The 23,095-nt window shown below is 36.1% G+C and overlaps 1 protein-coding gene across 1 annotated transcript in view; it reads right to left on the minus strand.

The window, feature by feature from the left end:
- EDIL3 (EGF like and discoidin domains 3) overlaps positions 1-23,095 on the minus strand; it is a 387,262-nt gene that overhangs the window by 195,515 nt on the left and 168,652 nt on the right. The window contains exon 4 of the mRNA XM_019746385.3: positions 4,578-4,706. Coding sequence (XP_019601944.1) covers positions 4,578-4,706 — 129 coding nt within the window. The remainder of the gene's footprint in view (positions 1-4,577; positions 4,707-23,095) is intronic.

Raw genomic sequence — 23,095 nt, forward strand, 5'->3', positions numbered from 1 at the left:
ATATGGGGACCTAGATCAGCTTTCCTTCCTCAAAGATGAGTTACCAAGAAAATGTGTTCTTAAAAGAATAGAAATCTGCAGAGCTGTGCGTAGGTAGGGAGGAATGCACAGAATGCCTTCCTTGGTAAGATGGGCAAAGCATCTGGGAATGAAGAAATGGTCCTTCCCTAGGGCATTAGATTTGTTACTAGGCAACAAATGAAATATGATTACTTCTAGTCAGCCCCAAATGCAGTTCCCAGCAGAAAACTGGTTGCTTAAAAATGCTTTTCAAAAGTCTAAACTCTAGACAATTTTGTGTTCAATTCAACCTATAATTTACATCTTTTAATTATATATACCCGCATACATAAATACACACATATATGTATATATGTGGATACATATATGTTTCACATTATTGTATGGAATTTTAAGAACATATCTATTTGGTAACTGTATATAAAAACCAATAGTAATCATTATTAGTCTTATAAAGTTATAAACTCATGCTATTTACATTACCAAAAAAAGTATATGTAATGGCTAAAACCCAAAACACTGACAATAAATGCTGGTGAGGCTACAGAACAACAGGAATTGTAACTCATTGCTGGTAAGTATGCAAAATGGCACAGCCATTGTGGAAGGAAGTTTGGCAAAAAGTGCACAAAATAAATGTACTAAAAAAACCCTAAATGTAGCTTTACCAAATGATTCAACAATCACACTCCTAGACATTTACTTAAATGAGCTGAAAACTTAGGTCCACACAAAAACCCGCACATGAAGGTTTATAGCAGCTTTATTCATAATTGCCCAAAATGGAAGCAACTAAAATGTTCAAAAAGTGAATGAATAAACAAACTGTGTACATCCATAAAATGGAATATTACTCAGCAATTAAAAAAAAGTATCAGGTCACAAAAAGATATGGAGGAAACTTAAATGCATATTGCTCAGTGAAAGAAGTTAATCTGAAAAGTCTACATACTATATAATTACCGCTACATGCTGTAGGATTCCAAGTATATGACATTCTGGAAAAGGCAAAACTATAGAGATAGTACAAAAAAACAACAACAGTGATTGTCAGGGGTTAAGGGGAGGGAGGAAGGAAGCAATACGCAGAGTATAGACTGTTAGGTCGGAGAAACTACTCTGGATCAGACTATGGTAGATAGAAGATATTATGCATTTTTCAAAACCTATGGAACTCTACAATATAAATAGTGAACCCTAATATAAATCTATGGACTTTAATAATAATGTATTAACATGGTTTTATCAATTATAACAAATATATCATCCAAATGCAAGGTGTTAATAATAGGCAAAACTATTAGGAAGAGAAATATATGGGAACGCTCTGCTTAATTTTTCTATAAGCTGAAAAATGTTCTAAAAACTAAAGTTTTGGACTAATTAGTTTAAAGCTAATTTTTAAAAAAAGTGTCGGTAATATTAATGCTGGCATAGGAAACATGTTTTCTAATTTGTAACATATTCACAAAAGTGTTAAACTATATCTATTAACTATGTATTTGTCATTCCTGTATCATGAAACTTAAAATTCTTTAACTATTTAGCTATATTCCAAGAGATATTTAATTCACAATCTGTTATACAGAACTAAATGAATAAGCCTCTCCCCTTGCTATGCGTGTCTGAAGAATTTTTTTTCAATTCTTTTCCCGAATGAAATGTTCATATTATATTTATACATCTCTCATTCCCATTGATTTTCAATAGTTTTGATTTGCAAAAGCCATAATAAATATTTTCCCTGCAATGTATTATTATGTAACTGAATGCAGAAGTTGCTACCTTAATCTATGAGATATTAGTTTTAGCTGCTGAAAGTCTTGGGCAGTATTTCTCAAACTTCTCTACGCATGAAAACTGACTGGGGATCATTTTGAAATACAGATTCAGAGCTAATTGGTTTGAGGTAGCACCTGAAAATCTGCGTTTCTAACAGTGCTGATATGTCACCACACTTTGAGTAGCTAGGTTCTAGAGCATATCTGGGCAATAAAACTGTCACCACTGTGAATAATATACCCAATATCTAGCAGTTTGTGCAAGGGATTGAAAGGACTGCTTTTGCTTTCTCCTACCTGGAAAAGCTCTCAGGCTTCCCGGCAGTTCTAACCCTGCCTTCCCAACGTATAATCCTTTTCAATGTCATCTATAAAGAGGATGACTTGGTAACCTTTGTACAGTAAGCAAGCTACCCATTTAGTCATAATATTCTCCTAGCTTGTGTGGAAAAAAAGATAATCTATTTCTAGTTCAGTTCCTCAATGTATATGTCTTCAGCTACAGAAAGTTCAAGTGACTGGTTCAAGGTCACTTAGCCAATAATTGTAAAGGTCAGGTCTCAAATCTGGGTCTCTCATTCCAAATTTAGTCCTCTTCTGTCCATTCTACCTTGTTTCTAATATCGATGCACTTTAGAGAATAGGGATCAGTTTGTTTCGACCACAAAATCCCAGTTCTGAACTGAAGTGCTTAGATTAGGGTTTCCCATTGCAATTTCTTATGAGGGATCAGGTACTGTAAAGGGGAGGGTTTCTTTGTGCTTCCAAATAAACCTTGAAGTTCAGCACAATTGTGTGGATTAGTGAGCTCATTTTAGTATGGTGTAAGGTATGAGAGTGAAGACCATGGAAAATGGGGACACAATCATTTCTTCTATTTCTCCAAACTTGGTGGTACTCTTGAAGGAATTCATAGCCAACCAATGAGTGGGAGTCAGAGGCCGGTAGCTATTTCCCAAATACCACCTATCTAGGGCAAACTCCCTTATAGAGGACAAACACATAATGACTTGACGTCATCAATGGCACTTCTCAGTTATTAAAGATAACTGAAACTAAACATTTCTTCATAATAAGAAGAAATCAAGGCTCAGAGATGTGAAAATAATTTTGAATTGCTGTACAGATATTATTAGTTAGAACTTAGATTTAGGATTTCTCAATCTCTGGTTTAAGGACCAGCCCCAACTTTACACTTATATTAGCAATAGGCTAGGGTAGGAGGGTCAATGAATAAAAAATATTTAAGTGACGTTAGGGTCTACACATGCCTTCCAAACACTGTACTTCTAAGGATTTCTAACAGTAAGAATCTGCATTTGTATACTCTCACCCTCTCCCTCCTGGAGCCATGCAGCATAGGGAAGGAAAGTTGGAATGATATGACCTCAGGTGCAATTCCCGCCTCTGAACACTCGACAACATCCCAGTATGAAAATTCTGTTCTCACTTCAGGGGGTGGGGGGCTTCCTCTGTGGGTGTGCTGTGTGCAAGCAGGTCTGACTTAAGCCCAAATGGGATGGCCGGACTGTCAGCCTCTGGGCACTGCTCTGAAGGGAATCCTATTCCCTTCATGGGATTAAATGAATGTCAACTAAATGAAAGTCAATCAAGATTTTGGGCTCCCATCTCTGTGCTTCCAGGAAGGTGTTGAGATGTTCATGTGTGAAGAGAGAAAGCCTTGGCAACTCTGGGCCCAGCCTAAGAAAAATCAGTATCCTCTCAGTTCTTTGTTGGTGATCTGAGCTCTTAGGTACAATTACAAGCAGTTTGGGTGCCAGTTGTAAGGAGCACAAAAGCCGTTTGCACTCTAACAGGCTTCTACAGAAATTCCACAAACTCCTGGTGATGGAACCTCTTCAGAAAAGTGAAAAATGCCCTTGAAGTCTCAGAGCCAGGGAGCACACTATATTTTTCACTTGTGGTTGGAAATCTGGTTCTGGCATATCCAGCTTTGTCTATCTCGTTCCTAATAGCACGGTCTTAACCATCACTCTAGTATTCAGTCCTCTAAACCCCATCTTTCACACACCATGTGCCATTTCCTGTTCTCCTCCTTTTCATCAATATCTTATTCCTCCCTCAAGGCTCAGCTCATAAGTGGGAGCTGTAAGAGCCTTCCCTGACAGCTCACTGTCCACAGTGGCTGCCCTGCTTGCTGAGCCCCTACAGCAGTTAAGGACCCACATCCCTCACTGGGCATTCATGTTGAGCCACACTTCTAAGAAGAAATCATCACACGTTGACATAATTTTGTTTAACTTCCCAGGATAGATAAAAATGGGGATAAAAGAGAGACGTGCAAATAACACACTTGTTGAATTTTCAAAGACGTCCATGCTAAAATGCCAACAGGTTAGGGAGGAGGAAACTGGCTTATAGATAGGGTGGGATGGGCAGCTTTCTTTTCTTTTCTAGGTATCATATCTAAACCTGATCAACAGAATTATGTCTGGGAAGCTCGGTGGATGTAGCTTCAGGACAAGTGTGAAAGAAAGAGACAGGTATCCATTTAGCACAACATTTGCAAGTATGGCTGGACCATATTGAAAAAGGCAACAGAAGTCTGGCAGTGCCCATGCAATGAGGGGATTGAACACAGTCCGGGAGTCCTTGGCTGGGGAGGTGGTGCATTCAGTGGAGGGAGGCGGCAGCAGCCAGCTGGCAGGGATCTCTGCTATTCAAAGATTCTATTAGTCTACTACAAATAAGAAGGAGAATGACGTGTATACTGTGCAATCAATAAAAAGAACACAATGACCATGGATAACTTACTGTGCTGACAGTGAATCCCATTGAATCCTCGGGGACATTTACAAACATAGCCTATGAATGTGTCCCCTCGGTATGCTTCACTTATTTCACAGGTTCCTCCATTATGGCATGGATTAGGAATGCAGGGGCCTGAAAGACAGAAAAAATATTGCTACATAAAGCATACGCTTTAAAGCAGACATTGGATCAACATTTTGCAATTAACTGTTTCACAGAGAAAAGTGTTCTGAGTATTAGCAGTACAGGAAATGTACTGGTTGTGTGGACTCTGGGGACCAATGGCTTGTGTTTAAATCCTGGTTTCACCACTTCCTAGACTTGTGGTCTTGGAGGATTTATTTCACTTCTCTGGGCCTCAGTCTCACATTCTGTTAAATGTCAGTAGTAATAGAATCTACATCAAAGGGCGATAACACACATAAAATGAATTCATACACATAAAACACCCAGAACAGTGTCTGACATATACTGAGCACTCAAAATACGTGTGTGTGTATATATGTATATGTACATATATATGTATATGTATGTATGTATGTATGTATGTATATATATATATATATATATATATATATATATATATATATATATATATATTAGCACTAAGTAAAGTATTGCTGTTAAGGTCTCAAAATTAGAAAGTATCCTCTTCACGTTTACAAACTAATACTGAATGGCAATTTCTGGAGTCATGCACACTGAAGAACTTTTGTACGCTGCTGGTGAAAGTAGCCTAAACTTGCAAATGAATGTAACCTTATAGGCCAAGTGAAGAGTAAAGCCTGGTACAATACTTTTAGAGACTATTAATTAAGAGTTTATGGTGGGGCACACTTCTGGGCAACCACAATTTTTGCCAATCTGTAAGAAGTAGCTCATCAAAAGTTGCAAATATAGAGAAGAGGGGATGATGGTCATTTTTAAGTTTTGATAAAGTTACTTCACCAATGTGACGGTACCTGTGGCAGCCATTAGAAGTGTGGTGCTTGCTCTCTCTGGGAGAGAGCCAGCTGCCGCCCTGTGATGCTGTAGAGCTGGGCCAGCCTTTCCTGACCTGGGGCTTCTCTAATGCACACTCTTTATTCTGGGTGAGATTTTACTCTCAGTTGAGATTTCTTCAAATGACATGGCAATCCGATGCTTTTTCTATGTAATCTCCCTTCTTTTATTTTCTCCCTTTAAAGTGACAGGCCATGTCATAGTTTATAGACTCATCCTACCTACTCTTTCTCGCTCTCTCCTTTCTCCACCACAGACATCCCCCCACCATAAATCTTTTGCACCTTTAATTCTTCCTTAGAGTTGGCTTCCTGGAGGATGCTAATTGACTCAGAAAAAAATCCAAGATGGAGATTGTGAAGAAGGGAAGAGACAAGTTGAAGAAAGAAAAACTCTCCCTGGGAGATGAAGAAAGGCCAAGGAAAAAATACAGTATTTTTTCTAATTTTGTCTTTTTTTTAAAAAATTGGTGAGACTAGAACACATTCGTAAGTGAAAGAAAAAAAAAAATCACTGAAGAGAAAGTTAAGATATGCCTCTTAGAAAAAGAAAGCAAGAGTAATTAACATAAGTGTCTGACTTTATATGAATAGGTGAATTCAGAGTCCTGGAAGGAGATTAGTGAAAACAAAGAGAAAATGGTTTTAGCAGAGACTAGAAGGAAGGAGAAATTGTTGGGCACAAGAATAGTGATTACTTGAGGCAACCGGGCGGGCGCTCCACCTGGCAAGGCTACTGGAAGAGTGCAGTAGTTAGTGAATGGCAACTCAAGTTTGGGTCAAAGCCATTTAAAAACTTATGGAGAGAAAAGGAAATCCACCACCATCACTTTGAGCAGTGTACTAGGATGGCACCAACAGGAATCACTTAGGGGTTGAGCAACATTGTTCTGCATTGAGGCAAGACGTTATCACTCTGTTCCTTCTTCCAGCAGCTATTTTTGACACAGTTTTTTCCAGCTACAGAATCAAATAAAGATATGCATGAAATAAGAAACAATGTGGGAACTCCATAGGACCTGGATCTTCACTTCTTGATAGGGCTGACTTTCAAGAAGTGAAAAGAAATCAATGTATCTGTGATTTTTCTCCAGATATCTCCATGCCAATTAAAAACAATACATTTCCTTAGGTAAGCAGTTTTGCACTGTGCAGTACATGTCAAATAAATTAACCAACAACTGCCTCTGAGGTGGTACATTACCAACGTTTGTTTGACACAGGAAGAATGTGCAATACCAATGATCAGCTTTGTGGCAATTGGTGTCATTTTCTTCTGTCACTAAAAGGTCAAACTGTGCTCCAGAGCACATCTCTCCTCTTTTTTCTCAGTTTGTACGTCTTCTCTCCTCTCAAATAAAGTAACAGTTGATGATGAATTACAATTTATAAATCCTTTTCACATAATCTAATTTATCCCTCATAGCAACTTGATGAGGTAGCTGTCATTACCATTCTCTTTCACGTTTTTAGAAAACTGAAGGTCAGAAAGATTAATGTTTCTCAAATAAACATTTACACGTGATGCATTAGGTCTCAAATTAAGAATCTGTGATTCTAAAATTGACAGTCCTTGGAGAACCAACTAATTGGGGAGGGGAGAATGAAATAAAAGTGACATCAGAGATTTGATTCATCAGTTCACTCCAAAATAATTTAAAAAAATGACAGATTTGTTTTTCATTAACTGGAAAGAGATAACTGCTGAAGAAAAAATAAATCTAAATAATCATGGTCAAAGAATTACAGAATTCCAAACAAATAAGAAGCCTTGGGTATCACCTTGTCCGAGTTTTCAATTTTGCAAATGAAGAAAAAAGCCTAATAAGAATTCAGTGATTCCCCCCTACCCCCACAAAAGAGCATCTAATATGAGAAAAATTGGGTTTAAGGAAATGTATCTCAGAGGAAAAAAATGTGTTAAAACAAAAAATGATTAAGCTATTCCTGACCCCCTCAAGAGAGTGATGTAATTTATATGAGAAAGAAAGTAAATCTTTTCCATCCTCCCTCCGACTTCCAGAGTTGGGTGAAAGAGGGATTAAAAAACAAACAAACAAAAACAACAACAACAACAACAAAAACCTTAACTAATAAGGCCTCTGCCAGTTCTTGGGAGCAGTTAAAGCCTTAATTCCAAGGAAGGTGGTCAATGAAAGTCACCGAAGGGCAAGGGGAGAGTATGAGCCTGGTTAGATGATGGTTTCCTCAGACCCAATTCCTCTCTAGAAAAGTAGAACTTGGTTAGTATCTGAGGATGAGTTAGTAGGTCTGCATAACAAAGGGAAGCACTTAGGCATGGATGGTGAGCACCCAGGGGAGAGACCCCAAAAGCAGAGCTGGAAGTAGATTTCAGGAAGACAGGGGTTCAAGCAGTGTGCTGTGAGTCTGGATTATGTGAAGAAAAGTAGCTAGTAAGAAACTGTGCACAAGGATAGTTCAGCATCCGCAAATCCATCAATGTGATACATCACATAAACAAAATAAAGGACAAAAATCATATAATTATATCAATTGATGCAGAAAAAGCATTTGACAAGATACAGCATCCATTTATGATTAAAACACTTAATAAAATAGACATAGAAGGAAAATACCTTCACATAATAAAGGCCACATATGACAAACCCTCAGCTAATCTCATAATTAATGGTGAAAAAACGAAGCCCTTTGCTCTACGTTCAGAAACACAACAGGGCTGTCCCCTATCACCTCTGCTTTTCAACATAGTTTTGGAAGTCCTCTCCAGAGCAATCAGGCAAAAAATAAATAAAATAAAAATAAAAAATATCCAAATTGGGAATGAAGAAGTTAAATTGTCACTCTTTGCAGATGACATGATGCTATATATAGAAAACCCTAAAGACTCCACCAAAAAGCTATTAGAAACAATCAACGAATACAGTAATGTGGCCAGCTACAAAATCAATGTACAAAAGTCCATAACATTCCTATATACTAACAATGAAATCTCAGAAAAAGAACTGAAAAAACAAAAAACAATTCCTTTTGCAATTGCAGCAAAAATAATAAAATACCTAGGAATAACTTTAACCAAGGATGTGAAAGACCTATATGCTGAAAACTATAAGACATTTTTAAAAGAAATTGAAGAAGACACAAAGAAATGGAAAAACATTCCGTGCTCATGGATTGGAAGAATCAACATAGTTAAAATGGCCATATTACCCAAAGCAATATACAGATTTAATGCAATCCCCATCAAAATCCCAATGGCATTTTTTAAAGAAATAGAAGAAAAAAATCATCAGATTTGTTTGGAACCACAAAAGACCCCGAATAGCCAAAGCAATCTTAAGAAAAAAGAACAATACTGGAGGTATCACACTCCCTGACTTCAGCTTGTACTACAGGGCAACAATAATCCAAACAGCATGATATTGGCAGAAAAACAGACACGTAGACCAATGGAATAGAATTAAGAACCCAGAAATAAAACCACATAAATGTGGACAGATAATTTTTGACAAAGAAGCAAAAAATATACAATGGAGAAAAGACAGCCTCTTCAATAAATGGTGCTGGGAGAACTGGAAAGCCACGTGCAAAAGATTGAAACTGGACTGCTTTCTGTCACCATGTACCAAAATTAATTCAAAATAGATCAAAGACTTAAGCATAAGACCTGAGACAATAAACTGCATAGAAGAAAACATAGGTATTAAACTTATGGACCTTGGGTTCAAAGAGCATTTTATGAATTTGACTCTAAACACAGGGAAGTAAAAGCTAAAATAAATGAATGGGACTATATCAAACGTAAAAGCTTCTGCGCAGCAAAAGAAACCATCGACAAAATAAAGAGGCAACCAAGTGAATGGGAGAAGACTTTTGCAAACAGTGCCTCCGATAAGGGGCTAATATCCAAAATATACAAGGAACTCATGCAACTCAACAACAAAAAAGCAAACAACCCAATTGAAAAATGGGCAGAGGACCTGAAGAAACATTTCTCCAAAGAGGACATACAAATGGCAAATAGACATATGAAAAAAATGCTCAACATCACTAATCATCAGAGAAATGCAAATAAGAACCACAATGAGATATTACCTCACCCCAGTTAGAATGGCTATCATCAACAAGACAAATAGTAACAAGTGTTGGAGAGGCTGTGGAGAAAAAGGAACCCTCATACACTGTTGGTGGGAATGCAGATTGGTGCAGCCACTATGGAAGGCAGTGTGAAGCTTCCTGAAAAAATTACGAATAGAATTACCATATGACCCAGCAATCCCTCTCCTGGGTATCTACCCCAAAAATCTGAAAACATTTATACTTAAAGACACATGTGTTCCAATGTTCATTGCAGCTTTATTTACAGTGGTCAAGACATGGAAACAACCAAAATGTCCTTCAATAGATGAATGGATAAAGAAGTTGTGGTGTATATACACAATGGAATACTATTCGGCGGTAAGAAAAGATGAAATAGGACCATTTGTGACAACATGGAGGGATCTTGAGATTATAATGCTAAGTGAAATAAGTCAGGCAGAAAAAGCAGAGAACCATATGATTTCACTGATGTGTGGTATATAAACCAAAAACAACAAAAGAACAAGACAAACAAATGAGAAACAAAAACTCATAGACACAGAGAATAGTTTAGTGGTTACCAGAGAGTAAGGGGGGTGGGGGGTGGGAGATGAGGGTAAAGGGTAACAAATATTTGGTGATGGAAGGAGGACTGATATTGGATGAGATTAACACAATGGGATTTATAGATGATGTAATCAGAATTGCACACCTGAAATCTATGTAACTTTACTAACAATTGTCACCCCAATAAACTTTAATTAAAAAAAAGAAAAAAAGAAAAAGAAAGAAATTGTGAGGTCTAAAATTCAATTTATATTACTTACACAGCTGTTATGTGAGCTCTCTCTGCTGCAGTATCTAGGTTTACACTCAAGTTTGCTAGACACACAGACCTGTGTGTGGTGTTTGGGGCAATCAAAGGGAAAGGGCTGCACTACTCATCTGGCTCATTCTGGCAGAAGAAAATTGTTGCAGCACATAACATTCAAGGGATTCAAGAATCCAGTGGATACAGGAACCCAAAGACAGCTGACAGATGTATTTAAAGCCCTACACACTCTAGATATTTCCTGAGGGCAGAGGTGAAGCCTGTCCAGCAATCCTGGTGCAGCCTCTGGGATTCCCAAAAGATGTGAATGAGTTACAGAGTTGGAGCTCGTTTTATTTACAGTCCTAAGGACATCGTGACCTCAGCTGACACCTGGGTCTCAGAAAAAGATTACCTGTTACGGAGGTTGTGACTGCTGTTATCTTTCCTTCTCCAAGAAATTCACTCATATTCATTTAAAGGATGAGGATGAGGGAAAGCAAGTGGGATAAGGCTTTAACCTCTCTAGAGAGGCTTGTATGCAATATGAACTATACCTAGCATTCTTCATAATATATATGAAGAATAATACATATATTATATTATGTTATTATATTATTATATATTATTCATTATATATATATATTTAGTATGTCTAAATACTAACATATTTAGTATGTCATTGTGTTAGAGGCAAGAAAACAGCCTTGCTCAGAGAGGATAAGTAACATGTCTAACTCGAAAATCCAAGATTTTAACACACTATCTTACTACAAATCTATGTCCTTTCCATTAAGCCATTCTTCCTGCCATGTTGAAGAGCTGTATGTTAGTCTTGACAGATGCAAACAGAATCAGCATGAATTCACTAAGCACATTCCTATAAATTATAGAGGACTCCAAAACCTTCCTAAAAATATTCTGAGTATTTTCAGCAGAAGGGTCAGAGTACTTTAGATATGATAAATATAGATAGGCTCTGCTATGCTAACAGTACTCTAGTTCAACTATGTTTTGAAATCAACTGTCAATCCTGAGTATTTCCCCAACATTATTTTGTAATAATATATTTTGTATGCATAAATTGTTGTTTATACTGTGAAGATAAGAAAGAAATTGCCCCTGCTCAACATGCAGGCTTTTTATTCCTTTTTTTTTTTGTCCCTAATAATCATACTGTGGACTGACATGATGCACCTTGTACAAACTCGGGTGGTTCTCACGATAGAGTATTGAAATGAGTGGTTACATGTCACTTCTCTCCGTTAGACCACATATTCTCTGTGGGAAGAATCACAGTGGGCACACAGTAGATGTTGGATACACTTTGGATAAGAAAGGGTAAGGCAATAATGAGTGATAACCATTATATCTTTTGTCCAAACCCCTTTCAAGTTCAGGTTTATAAGATATAAATATCTTTTGGCTTTGCAAGTAATTAGGATAGTTTCTGTAACTTTTCTACAGCTTTGAAGGTTCAAGTCCTTTAAACTTACAGTTAGGTTCCAATATTTTTGTCTGTAATACAATTTAAGCTTAAAGAGTACTACATCTGTAATAGTATTACAATTGTAAATACCAAGATCATTAGAATGTATACTATCGCATAATGATTACATGTATCTTAATTCTTCGCCAAATATATAGTCAATAAAAATGTAATATTGTATACTCTTAACAGTGTTTCAGTCTCCTAATTTAACAATCCCTGTGTGCATAAAGACATTCACTTAAAGCAATTAAAAATAGGAAATAATCAGAATACAAGTTAGTACATAAAGATAACATAATAAATGCAGCCCAAGGTTTCAACTCAGGATATTTACTTGGCAGACAGAAAGTTTTGTTTTTGATGTTAAATAGGAACACTTAAAACATTTAACACCTTTATCGAAGTGATAAGTGAGCTAATCATATGAGAATTAGAGATTTTAGGAAACTCATGTTTTTGTGTTTTCCCCTATTCAATAATCTTCTCTATTTTGATACTGAAAGTATTATTTGAAGGTCTTGGCACACTAATAAATAATAATCATTACCGATAGCATGTACTGCTGCTTGTCATGAAAAGATAGTAAAGAAACTGACCGTGACCCTGTTCAACATAAAGGTTATTATTTTTTTCTTTCTAATTTCAGGTTATATATCATTTATTCATTACACACTTATATGCTGAGCACTCGGCTAGTAATTTATGATAAATGATTTAAATGGAATTAAAATTGTCAGCAAATGAAGGAATAAGCTCATAAGAAACTACTTAGTTATCCAGTTTATGCACCTTATTTTTCTAAACGTAATTTAAATGGCTATCTTTTATTGCGAATATACTATGCTCAGAAAATTTTTTGTTTGTTTATATAATGGTTTCTGGAAAATCAGTTTTAGAATTTCCTTAGTTACATCATATTAACAAACGTTTATGATGTGGCTACATTCTTAACTTTTGTGACCTAAACTTTGGTGTATTTGGGGCATCTCATATCTTTTCTATAACATGTCAACCTGTACACGCGCGTGCGCGCGCGCGCGCGCGCACACACACACACACACACAACACACACACACACACACACACACACACACAACTTATACATGGCTTTGAAAACAATTAAACCAGAGCAAAATTTGAAAACAAGTATTACTCAACCACATAGAGCTTGTAAAAACAAAAGTATGATAGACGGGCAATTTTAATTGCTTTCCATCTCAAAAGTCTCTTTTTATAATTTTGCTTTCTTTTTTTGGTATTACAGGTATACAAAAAAAAGTCTGCAGAGTGGTGATTATAAGGTTCGGTTCTAATTAGTATTCGTAAAAGTCCAATTATCTGGTTAGACAACAGCACTTGGTACTATCACTCTTAACAATGAAAGTATAAGTGGACTTTCAAGATATAAGAGGCTTCAGGGAGTTTTAAAATCAATAATGCTATAATACTTTTGTCGGTAATCTTTAAGTAGCCTCTCACACAATGGGGACAGCATATGATCAATATTAATGAACGACTGAATTCAGCAGCATGCTTTCCAGGCATTTTTATGCAAGCTCATATAAGTACGTCAACAAGATTAATTGTTCACATAAGCAACAGAATGTGCTACTGTTCTGCATCTACTCACAATTCTACTGGTAGAGAATTAAAGTTATTCCCATGTGTGTAACATAGTTAACTTTTTACACATTTAGAGACTATGTCCCAAATCATGAATTCCTTACAGTGTATAAGCAGATTATTAGGAAGTAAATAAGTTAACACTCTCCTGTGATCATATGTACACAAACTTCATCGATTTTACAAATTATGCCCCGAAAACATTGGCAGTTGGATATTAAAAATGAATGCACCTTTTAGATTATGTAATAAAAAATGCCAGGGGGGCAATTGCAAGAGCAGAGTTTCACTAATTGTTTTTGCTGTACAATAAAATAGAAATAGTTATGACCCACAAGTTCACTCCAAACTCTGGTCTTAAAAACACATTAAAGTTTTCTTATTATAGTGTTGCTTTTATAATTTAATGAGGTTTAAACATTCTGGTAGTTTCCATTTTTGAGCCATCACAACTCTATTTTGAAACTAGTTGAAAAAGAAGGAATTTTTCTGGGAACATTTCCATGATTGATGCTTTCAAACCATGATTGCTGTACAATAGTTGTTCCTCCTCTTCCTCTTCCTCCTGTTTTGTACTCCCTTTCTCTTTTAAATACAAAGTGCAAATTCAGCCATGTGAGGGGGAAATGGTCTGTGAGTTATATGTATATGTATTTCGAGAGGTAAGCTATAAATAAATCTAAAGCATTCTATTTTAAGGAAGAATCAGCAAATTTAACAAACTGTTCTTTAAACAGATTATGAAAATTGAAACCTGGGGCTAAACAGAGGTTTTTGTTGTTGTCTGTTTGTTTTATACCTGCTGATAAACTGTTTCCTAAAGAATTAACACTAGATTCTCTATATACAATTGTCTACAAGAAGGCACTGAGACAAGTATTGGCTAGAAAGGTGTTTTAGAGTCCTTGTATTAGTTTCCCAGGGTTGCTGTAACAAATTACCACAAACTTGGTGGCTTCAAAGAACAGGAATTTAGTCTCTCACAGTTCTGGAGACCAAAGTCTGAAATCAAGGTGTCCGCAGGGCTATACTCCTTCTGAAGGCTCTTGGGAGAAATTCTCCTTTGTCGCTTCCAGCTTCTGGTATGTCCTGGCATTCCTTGGCTTGTAACAGCAGAACTCTAATTTCTCCCTCCATCCTCACATGTCTTCTTTCCTGTGTTTCTGTGTTCTGTCCCTTTCTTACAAGCAAATCAACCATTGGATTTAGGACCCACCTTATTATTGAATGACTTTATCTCAAGATCTTTATTTACTTTTGCAAAGCCCCTGTGATGGACTAAACTGAACCGTGTTCCCCAAAATGTGTATGCTGAATCCCTCACTTCCAGTACCTCAGAAAGTGACCATATTTGGAGATAGGACCTTTAAAGAGATAATTAGGTTAAATGTGGTCATATGGGTAGGCCTTAATCCAGCCAATTTCTCTTAAAAGGAGAGGGAATTTGGACACACAAAAGAGATATCAGTGATGTGCACAGAGAAAAGGCCATGTGAGGACAAAGAAAGAAGCTGACTATCTACAACCCAAGAAGAAAGGCTCAGGAGAAGCCATCTGCTGACACCTTGATAACTGAGCAAATACATTTTTGCTGTTTAAGCAACTCAGGCTGTGATATTTTGTTATGGCAAAGGTATTTTTATGCAAGCTCATATAAGCAAACAAACAAACAAACAAATAAACACTTATTTCCAAATTATGTCACATTCTGAGATTCCTGGTAGACATGCATTTTGGAGAGGTGCTATTCAAACCACTATATTCCCAAGTAGTTGTTTTTTTATAGCAATGGAGTTGATTAAGGAAACCATAGTCCTCATTTATTGTTATAGTTGGCTGACAAAGCACTCATGTATATCAATGATTAACACCTTAGTTAAACATAATTTCACTCGGCTCTCATCACAGAGTGGTAAATATATTTTGATGGTTTTGGAGATCAAAAGAGCAGTTTAAATTTGGAGCCCTGCCTAGGAAGAGTGCTGAAATGGCTTCTTAGGTGGCATCCAAGAGGCTCTGGCACTAAAAGATAAAAGGAAATACTGAAGAAAGAATAAGAATGTAGATTCCTTGGGGTTGACATTTATTCACTTAAAACTTTTGTTTAGAGTTGAGCTTGACAATGGCAGTATGTTTTTTAGGTAGTCAGCCAACATTTTGAGAAAGTCTTTATATGTATTATTTCTATAAACACATGCAATCGTTTCTGTCACAATAGTTAGCATGTATTTTTTCCCAATAATTATAAAGTGTGATCAAACAATATGGTGAATGTTTAAATTAAAAAAAAATATATATATATATATATATATATATATATATATATATATATATATATTACAGTAAAAGATTCATTGCCATTAACCCCCCTTCAAATTCTCCTCCTTGTTTCAAACACACTCATCCCATCATTCTTGCCACTTTCTAAAGTAGTTCTGGTTGTCCTCTTTCGTGAGTGTCTTTAGTTGTGCTGTCGTGGCTGCCTTGATGTCCTGAATTGATTCAAAACATTTACCTTTCATGGTCATTGTGATTTTGGGGAAGAGCCAGAAGTTGCATGGTGCCAGATCATGGTCACTGCAGCATCACCATAAACTAATTTTAACATTTTGTGTGTTTCTTTAGCACTTTTTTGCAGTTTGAAACAAAATTCATGTGTTGTTCATGATACATGATTCACGGCACACTTTAAAACACACCTTCTCTCAGCCATAGCTCACACCCAACTGACTGCACTGAACAAGTTGAAACTTGTGACACAGTTACTAAGGTTCAAAGCGCCACTTCCCATATTGAAGATCCTTGCCTTTCCGTCGGATTGTACTCGGCAGCAGTGCTCACCATATTTTTGGATCACACCTCGTAAATATATCATTAAACATTAGTATAATTAAGAAAAAAAAACAATAAGAAATTCAGCAAAAGGATCTATCATTTTACAAAGTGGTAACTATTACTTCCGCTGCATCTTATTATGGAGCACAGTTTCCCACTCTCTCCCTGTCCATTCATCTTGCACATGACTGCCAAAACAAGCTTCCTAAACCATCACTTGCATAATGGAAATTCTCAGCTCTGAATATTTTATTACCCAAATAAAATTTGTGTCATTACTCTGAGTCACAATGCATATACATTTTTTAATCCTCCAAAATGTGCTATTTTGAGGCATCTTTGCTAACCTATAATATTTGCTGACTGATTGATTGTGTGATGCTACTGTTAACAATGCAATACATAGTGCACACAAGAAAAAATACAATGTTGCCCTTTGATTTTTTTTTTCTTCTAAGACACAGGAAACTAAATCTGACAGAATATGCCTATGAACATTAAGGACAGTATTAGAAGCCTTGTGTAAATTAATAAATGCCATATGAAATTAATTATTTATTCTTTGAGTTAGTAATGTAAGGCCGAAGTGTACCTTGAAATCTTGGTGTACTTGGTGCACAAATGTGATAAACACTCCTAAAATCTAAGGGAAACATGACTGTCGAAAATACAAACCATCATGATAATCAATGTTATACTTTTATTTTTTTAGATGGCTACTAAAATAAAGGTATTAATTTCTCTGTGAAAATTTCTGTGAAACTTCGGAAACAATAAATGCAATTCATGCTAACTGCTAAAACTGACTGTGGGGACAGAGCCCCAGAGAGCAGTTTCCAGGCTCTCGGCCTCACGTGGGGTGGTGCTGACTCAGATAGTAGATGGCCATTGGTTGTGGCTAGTTGGCCGTCAGCTGTAGCCAGTTAGACAACTGGCCCCTGATTTAGCTGCTGCGGCTGTGCTGGTCGGTGAGTCTAGGGGAGTCAAGGAGAGTTGGTCGGTTGGCAGAAAAGCAGACAGCAAGTTGCATGTCGTGTTAATCCAGCCTCCAGTGAGACTATAGTGGTATATGACTCCCTTACCTATGGCTCCGTGGGTGTTCCTTTTGGGCCTCGCCATATCCTGCGTTCTTACGTGGGGAGCGGGAGCAGAGACCCCTCAGGCCGTCCTGCATGACACTGACATTCAATCATTTTTTGATCAATCTAAGAAACATATTTTTCTGTTTCTAGTTTTGTAGAAAACCAGTTCTGGTTACCGCTATTAAATAATAACAATTTCTCTCTAACTCCTTAAAAAGCCCTCTTTAATCAGGGAACTGTTTGCAAATAGAACTCTGCAAATCCCTTGTTTGAGAGGTGCGTCTGTCAGAACTCACATGCTGTGCATTGCAAAATACAGCTCAAGCTTGAGAATACACATCAGCAGGTGGTACAAAGGAGTTAGATAATACAAGTTTGCCATTAGCTGCACCGTTTGTTTCCTCTTCTACACCTCACTAGGATGGGGTATAAATTAAAGACAGAGCAGAGACCAGGGTTTTCTATGTGTATTATAATAAGCAAATCTCTGAGTTCAAGTTTCAGAATTATCAAGCAATCTCATTGTTTCACATGGAGTCTCTAAACAGCTACAAAATTTCCATGTTCTCCATCAATCTTTCTCTGACAGCCCTTCACCTTTTTCAGGCTCCTACTGAACTTGCCACCTGTACTGCATGATTAGCACCTCACCGTACACTGCTTCCTTCTCTAATTATTCTATGGGTCTCTTTTGTCTCCTTGATAAGATTATAAATTGTACACAGGAACCTCTACTCATTATATTTTTGTACCCTCATAGACCATGATAAAGTGCTGGATACTTTGATGTTGCTTCATAAATGTATGATGAGAGACTGAAAATTATTATTAATTTTAGGAATAAGAGCATATAATCCAGACTACTAATCAGAGTTTAAAAAACAAAACAAAACAAACAAACAAACAAAAAAACAAAAACAAAAAAACTAATGTTTAATGGTTAGATGCATTTTCATCTGTAGCCCTTTCTCATTCACACTTAACAGGTATCAACAACCCAATTTTAAGCCTAGAGTCAAGTCCAATTTTCTTTGTTGAATGTTACGACAATTTGTAAAATATCAGATAGTGGATAATCTTATAATTACAAATAGGTGTTTAAAATAGGTGCACTGTTTCTACAGAACTATGTACAGCCCCTTTTCTTGAACTATGGCATAGTGGTTTTGATTTTGAAGGCAGTGACAGGTGGTGGGGGAAAGGAATGCTATTTTTACTTTTTGAATCTGCTCTCTGTGACGACCATCTTAAACGTAAGGCAGCAAAATCCCTGTAGGAGTTCCAGCTGTATTCAGATAGGAAGAGTGCCTACCCAGACTTCACAGCTGAGAACACTGGAAGCACAGCTGGACTGGCGCATTTCTATTTGGATTGCCTCCTCAGGTCTCTATGTGGCTCCTTTGTGGCAGACTTGGGAAAGCATGAAACAAAGCGGGCATGGATTCTGGCCAGCTGGCCATCTGTTCCCTCACCCACTGTGATAATTTGGTCATGTAGAATTTTGTTAAGTGAGCATTAAGTAATGACCATGTCAAACAGAGTACATAATGAATGCTTCTTAATCACTGATGAAAGCTTAGGGGATGCTTGCTCAAACACAGAAAAGGTCACCACACAAACCAAGAATTAAAAAAAAAAAAAAAAGAGCAGTGAAATAGAGGCAAAACAGCAAGAATTGTCTTCTGTTTTTACTTTTGATCATTTTTGTGTGTGTGTCAAATAGAAGATGTAGGCCTCATAAGGAACTTAGGTAATATAATCCCAGTTTCTACTGTCTCATTATGCATGTATCAATTTATATTGGCAAACTAAGAAAGAATTTTAAAACTAAGAAAAGATGTGATGGGCTTTATCACCCTCACCTGAATTGAAAGCACTTATGGTATAGTCATTAACATCAAGCTTTTCCAAACAATTCCCCAAAATATCACCCAGCAGTCACTGATTGGTCAAAACATTTTCTGTGTGTTTTTTTTTTAAACATCATTGAGGCATCCTATTTTGAGGAATCAGCTTTTCTATCATAAACAACGATTGTTCACTTAATCCCCTGAATGGATTATGTAATAATACATTCAATAAACTATAGTCTCCTACTAACTGGAATTCCAAAGTCCATACATTTGTACTAATCTTTTATGGCTAATGTTAACCTTCACTATTCACAAAAATGGACCAAAACACTTCACCTGGATAAGTTATCCTCCTTTTACCTAAAGAAGATAATTTATATTCCTAGGATTCTGCTCATATGATCCCCAGTTCAGGACGCCTTTCTTCATCTTACTGTCTCTTCCAAATTTCCCTTTCCTCCCCAGACCAAGTTTCATACCTTCTAGTGACTCTTCCCTATCATTTATTCTCAGTCTCTTCAACAAATTTTCTATTACTTTCTATTACAGACATTGTTCTTTTATCGATCCATTCATTCACATGCTCATCCATTTCATATTTCGAGCTCCTATTGTGTTCCAGACACAGTGTTAAGTACTGGAGTTACAATAGTAAGCAAAACAGATACTTTTTCTACTCTCACGTAACTTCAGTTAAGTGGAAGGACTGACACCAACCAAATAATTACATAAAAAATGTAATTGTTTAATGAATTAAGAGGGAAAAGTGTACTGTATTCTAAGAACCTATTAATAGGAGGTTGCTTGAGAAAATGACACATAAGCTAGGAGCTAAAACTAAGGAAGAGCAAAGGTAAAAAAGGAGATGAGTTTTCTATTCATAGGTCCGTGGAAAGAGAAGCAGGGCAAGAATAGGGTCTTCACGAAGGTCAGTGTAGCTGGAGTAAAGAGAGCAAAGATAGAGAGATAGTCAGGGGCCAGATCAGGCAGATCATCAAAGTGTTTATATATATATGCATACATTTACATATATATATACACACACACACATATATATGTAAATATATATATATGTAAAACCTTTGACTGTCTGCCTGATATATATATATATATACACACACACACATATGTGTGTGTGTGTGTATATGTGTATATATATATATATATATATATATATATATATATATATATATATATATACATACACATATATATATGTATAAAAATGGCCTTATAGGATATGTTGACATGTTTAAGCCACAGGATAATAGGACTGCAATTTCACTTTTAAAAATAATTCTGTGGGCTGTGTGTTTTCAGCACTTTGAAAAGGATCAGCATAGATGAAGGCAGACCAGTTGAGTCATGACTCTAGTCTAAGTGAAGTATGCCAGGATGCATGAATAGAGTGGTGGGCTGGTAGACATAGAGGGAAGGAGACAGATTTGAGAGAGAAGGGTTAAGAAAGACTATAGGTTTCTAGACTTCACATCTCAATGGATGAATTCTGGCGCCATTCCCTAAGATATAAATACTGGCAGAGGGCCTAGATTGAAAAGGAAGATCATGAATCAGCTTTTGAATCTGTGATTTCAAGAGGAGATATCAAGAAGGCAGAAGAGAACATGGCCTGGAGATATGAATATTAGTGCCTTTGAGTGTAGGTGGAAATTAATGGGTATGGAGGTAGTTGCCTACTAAAGACTAAAGATAATACAGAGAATCCAGGACCAAGACTCAAGAGATGTCGTCACTTAATGGCAAGCTAGGAAATGCATTGGTGGAGAAAGCAGCAGCTAGAGAGGTTGAGGTTGAAAAAAAATAGCAGGAAAGTGAAATAATTATAGCACTTAACATATTGCTTCATATTATTAGTGAACTGTTTAATATGCATGTATTTTAACATCCTGTATAGATTTTAATGTCCCAAAACATAGGATTTCTGTTTTATATTTCTTTTATAATTCAGTGATTCTTATATACCTCCTAGCACACAATAAATACTTGCCGGATGGATAAATAGTGTTCACAACTTCATGAACTAAATATACTGGTTATGTACATTAGGGAAATGTTCTCCTTTAAGTGACATTATTTTATACCAAAAGGACATTTTGTGTTATCCTTTTGCTTTATCTAGGGAGTCACTTTCATATAACTAAAGAAAAAGCTAAGTTGGAGAAAGGGCCATTTTTTTGCTTCCAAAGGGAGGCTCATTTGGCCTAGGAGTAACACATTTTCCAGCAACCTCACTTCCTTCAAAGTTTATGAGAGGAAAAGGAAAAACAAAGTGAATGAAAACAGTGATATAAAAATGAAGACAGAAAAAGTACATTCAGACAATATACACGTTTTCGGATTTACTTAAAGCCTTTCAGCTGTTTTTGTTTTTCCACAATCTGTCTCTCTGGTGCTACCCTTAATGCTTTGCTGCCATTTTACTAATGTTAGAAGTCCTTTTGTTTGACCACACACCTTACCTTGGTTCATGTAAGATAATTCTGACTAGAGAAACTAATTTAAATTGTTTTACCATTAGGATGAGAAAACCTCCATGAAAGTTTGCTCACTTGGGATAAGCAATGTTGGTGAAAAAAAAACAAAAAGCCATTTAGAAATAACAACCTACTTTATGTAAAGCACTTGTCTGTATGCTTCCTAGTAGACATGAAAATGTAGTAGGTAGTTAAAACTTTGAGAAATGAGGAAATCCACTTTAAAATGTGTATCACAATTTATTATCATTGCAAACACAATTTAAAATGTTGAGAGATTAAACATAATTCATATTCTAACCCATGAGAGAAAGTATTAAATGTATGCAGCACAGACTTGCATTACCATAAAAATCTTTATTTCTACTTTTCCATCATTATGCATGTAAATTTGTAAATTCCATGTAATATTAATCACATGAATATATATAGATGGGCAATTTTTAGATGGTATCAATGTATTCCCTACAAAAGAAATACGTAGTGGTAAAATTTGAGGGTTTTTTTTTAATTGACTATAGTTCATAAAATGGCAAGGCTTCCTTTAAAGTTATTAAATGTTTAAGCCCTCCTTAACTTGATGAAAATAACTAAAACAATAAATATTATACTTTAATATCACTGAGTCTTAGGACTCTGACACAGTATTTAATACTACATAGAATATGGTCATACAGTCAGTAAAAGTAGAGGCAATAATCCAGATTTAACTGCACTGTGATTTAATATTTATAGTGTTTTCATGATCCAAATAAAGTATGCTGATTAAAATGATCAGGATGTCACCATCTGGATGGACAAAAAAGCTGAGGTTCACATATTTAGTACAAAATGCCTCAGGATATTTCTGCCTGTTACTTCCAATACAATTTTCATTGGATGAAATATTACAGAACAGAGAAATTATATGCAGCAGAGAAGGCTTTAGTTAATAAACACATACTTTAAATAATTAGAGAAGTTATTATCAACATGCTATTTAAATATAGTAGGTCTGAAATTTAAAAATAGTAGGCTGTTCTTTAAGATCACCTTATAAAGTACAAAAGATTTTCAGAGTAACTAATAATTTACTAGAAGAGACAGAATGTGTGGCTACTACTTTGTCAATATAGCAGAGATTTCAGTGTGATTTTTTTTGTTTTTTGCAAAATGCCTTTCAACATAAATTATGAGTCTAATTGAAGTAGGTCACAAACAATGAAGTAAAGAGATTTATAATCATAAATATAAATTCTAAAAATTAGTTGTAAATGTATAGACATGGTAA

This window comes from Rhinolophus sinicus, chromosome 3 (assembly GCF_057876585.1).
Source record: "Rhinolophus sinicus isolate RSI-liver-muscle chromosome 3, RSI-T2T, whole genome shotgun sequence".
Taxonomy (NCBI): domain Eukaryota; kingdom Metazoa; phylum Chordata; class Mammalia; order Chiroptera; family Rhinolophidae; genus Rhinolophus; species Rhinolophus sinicus.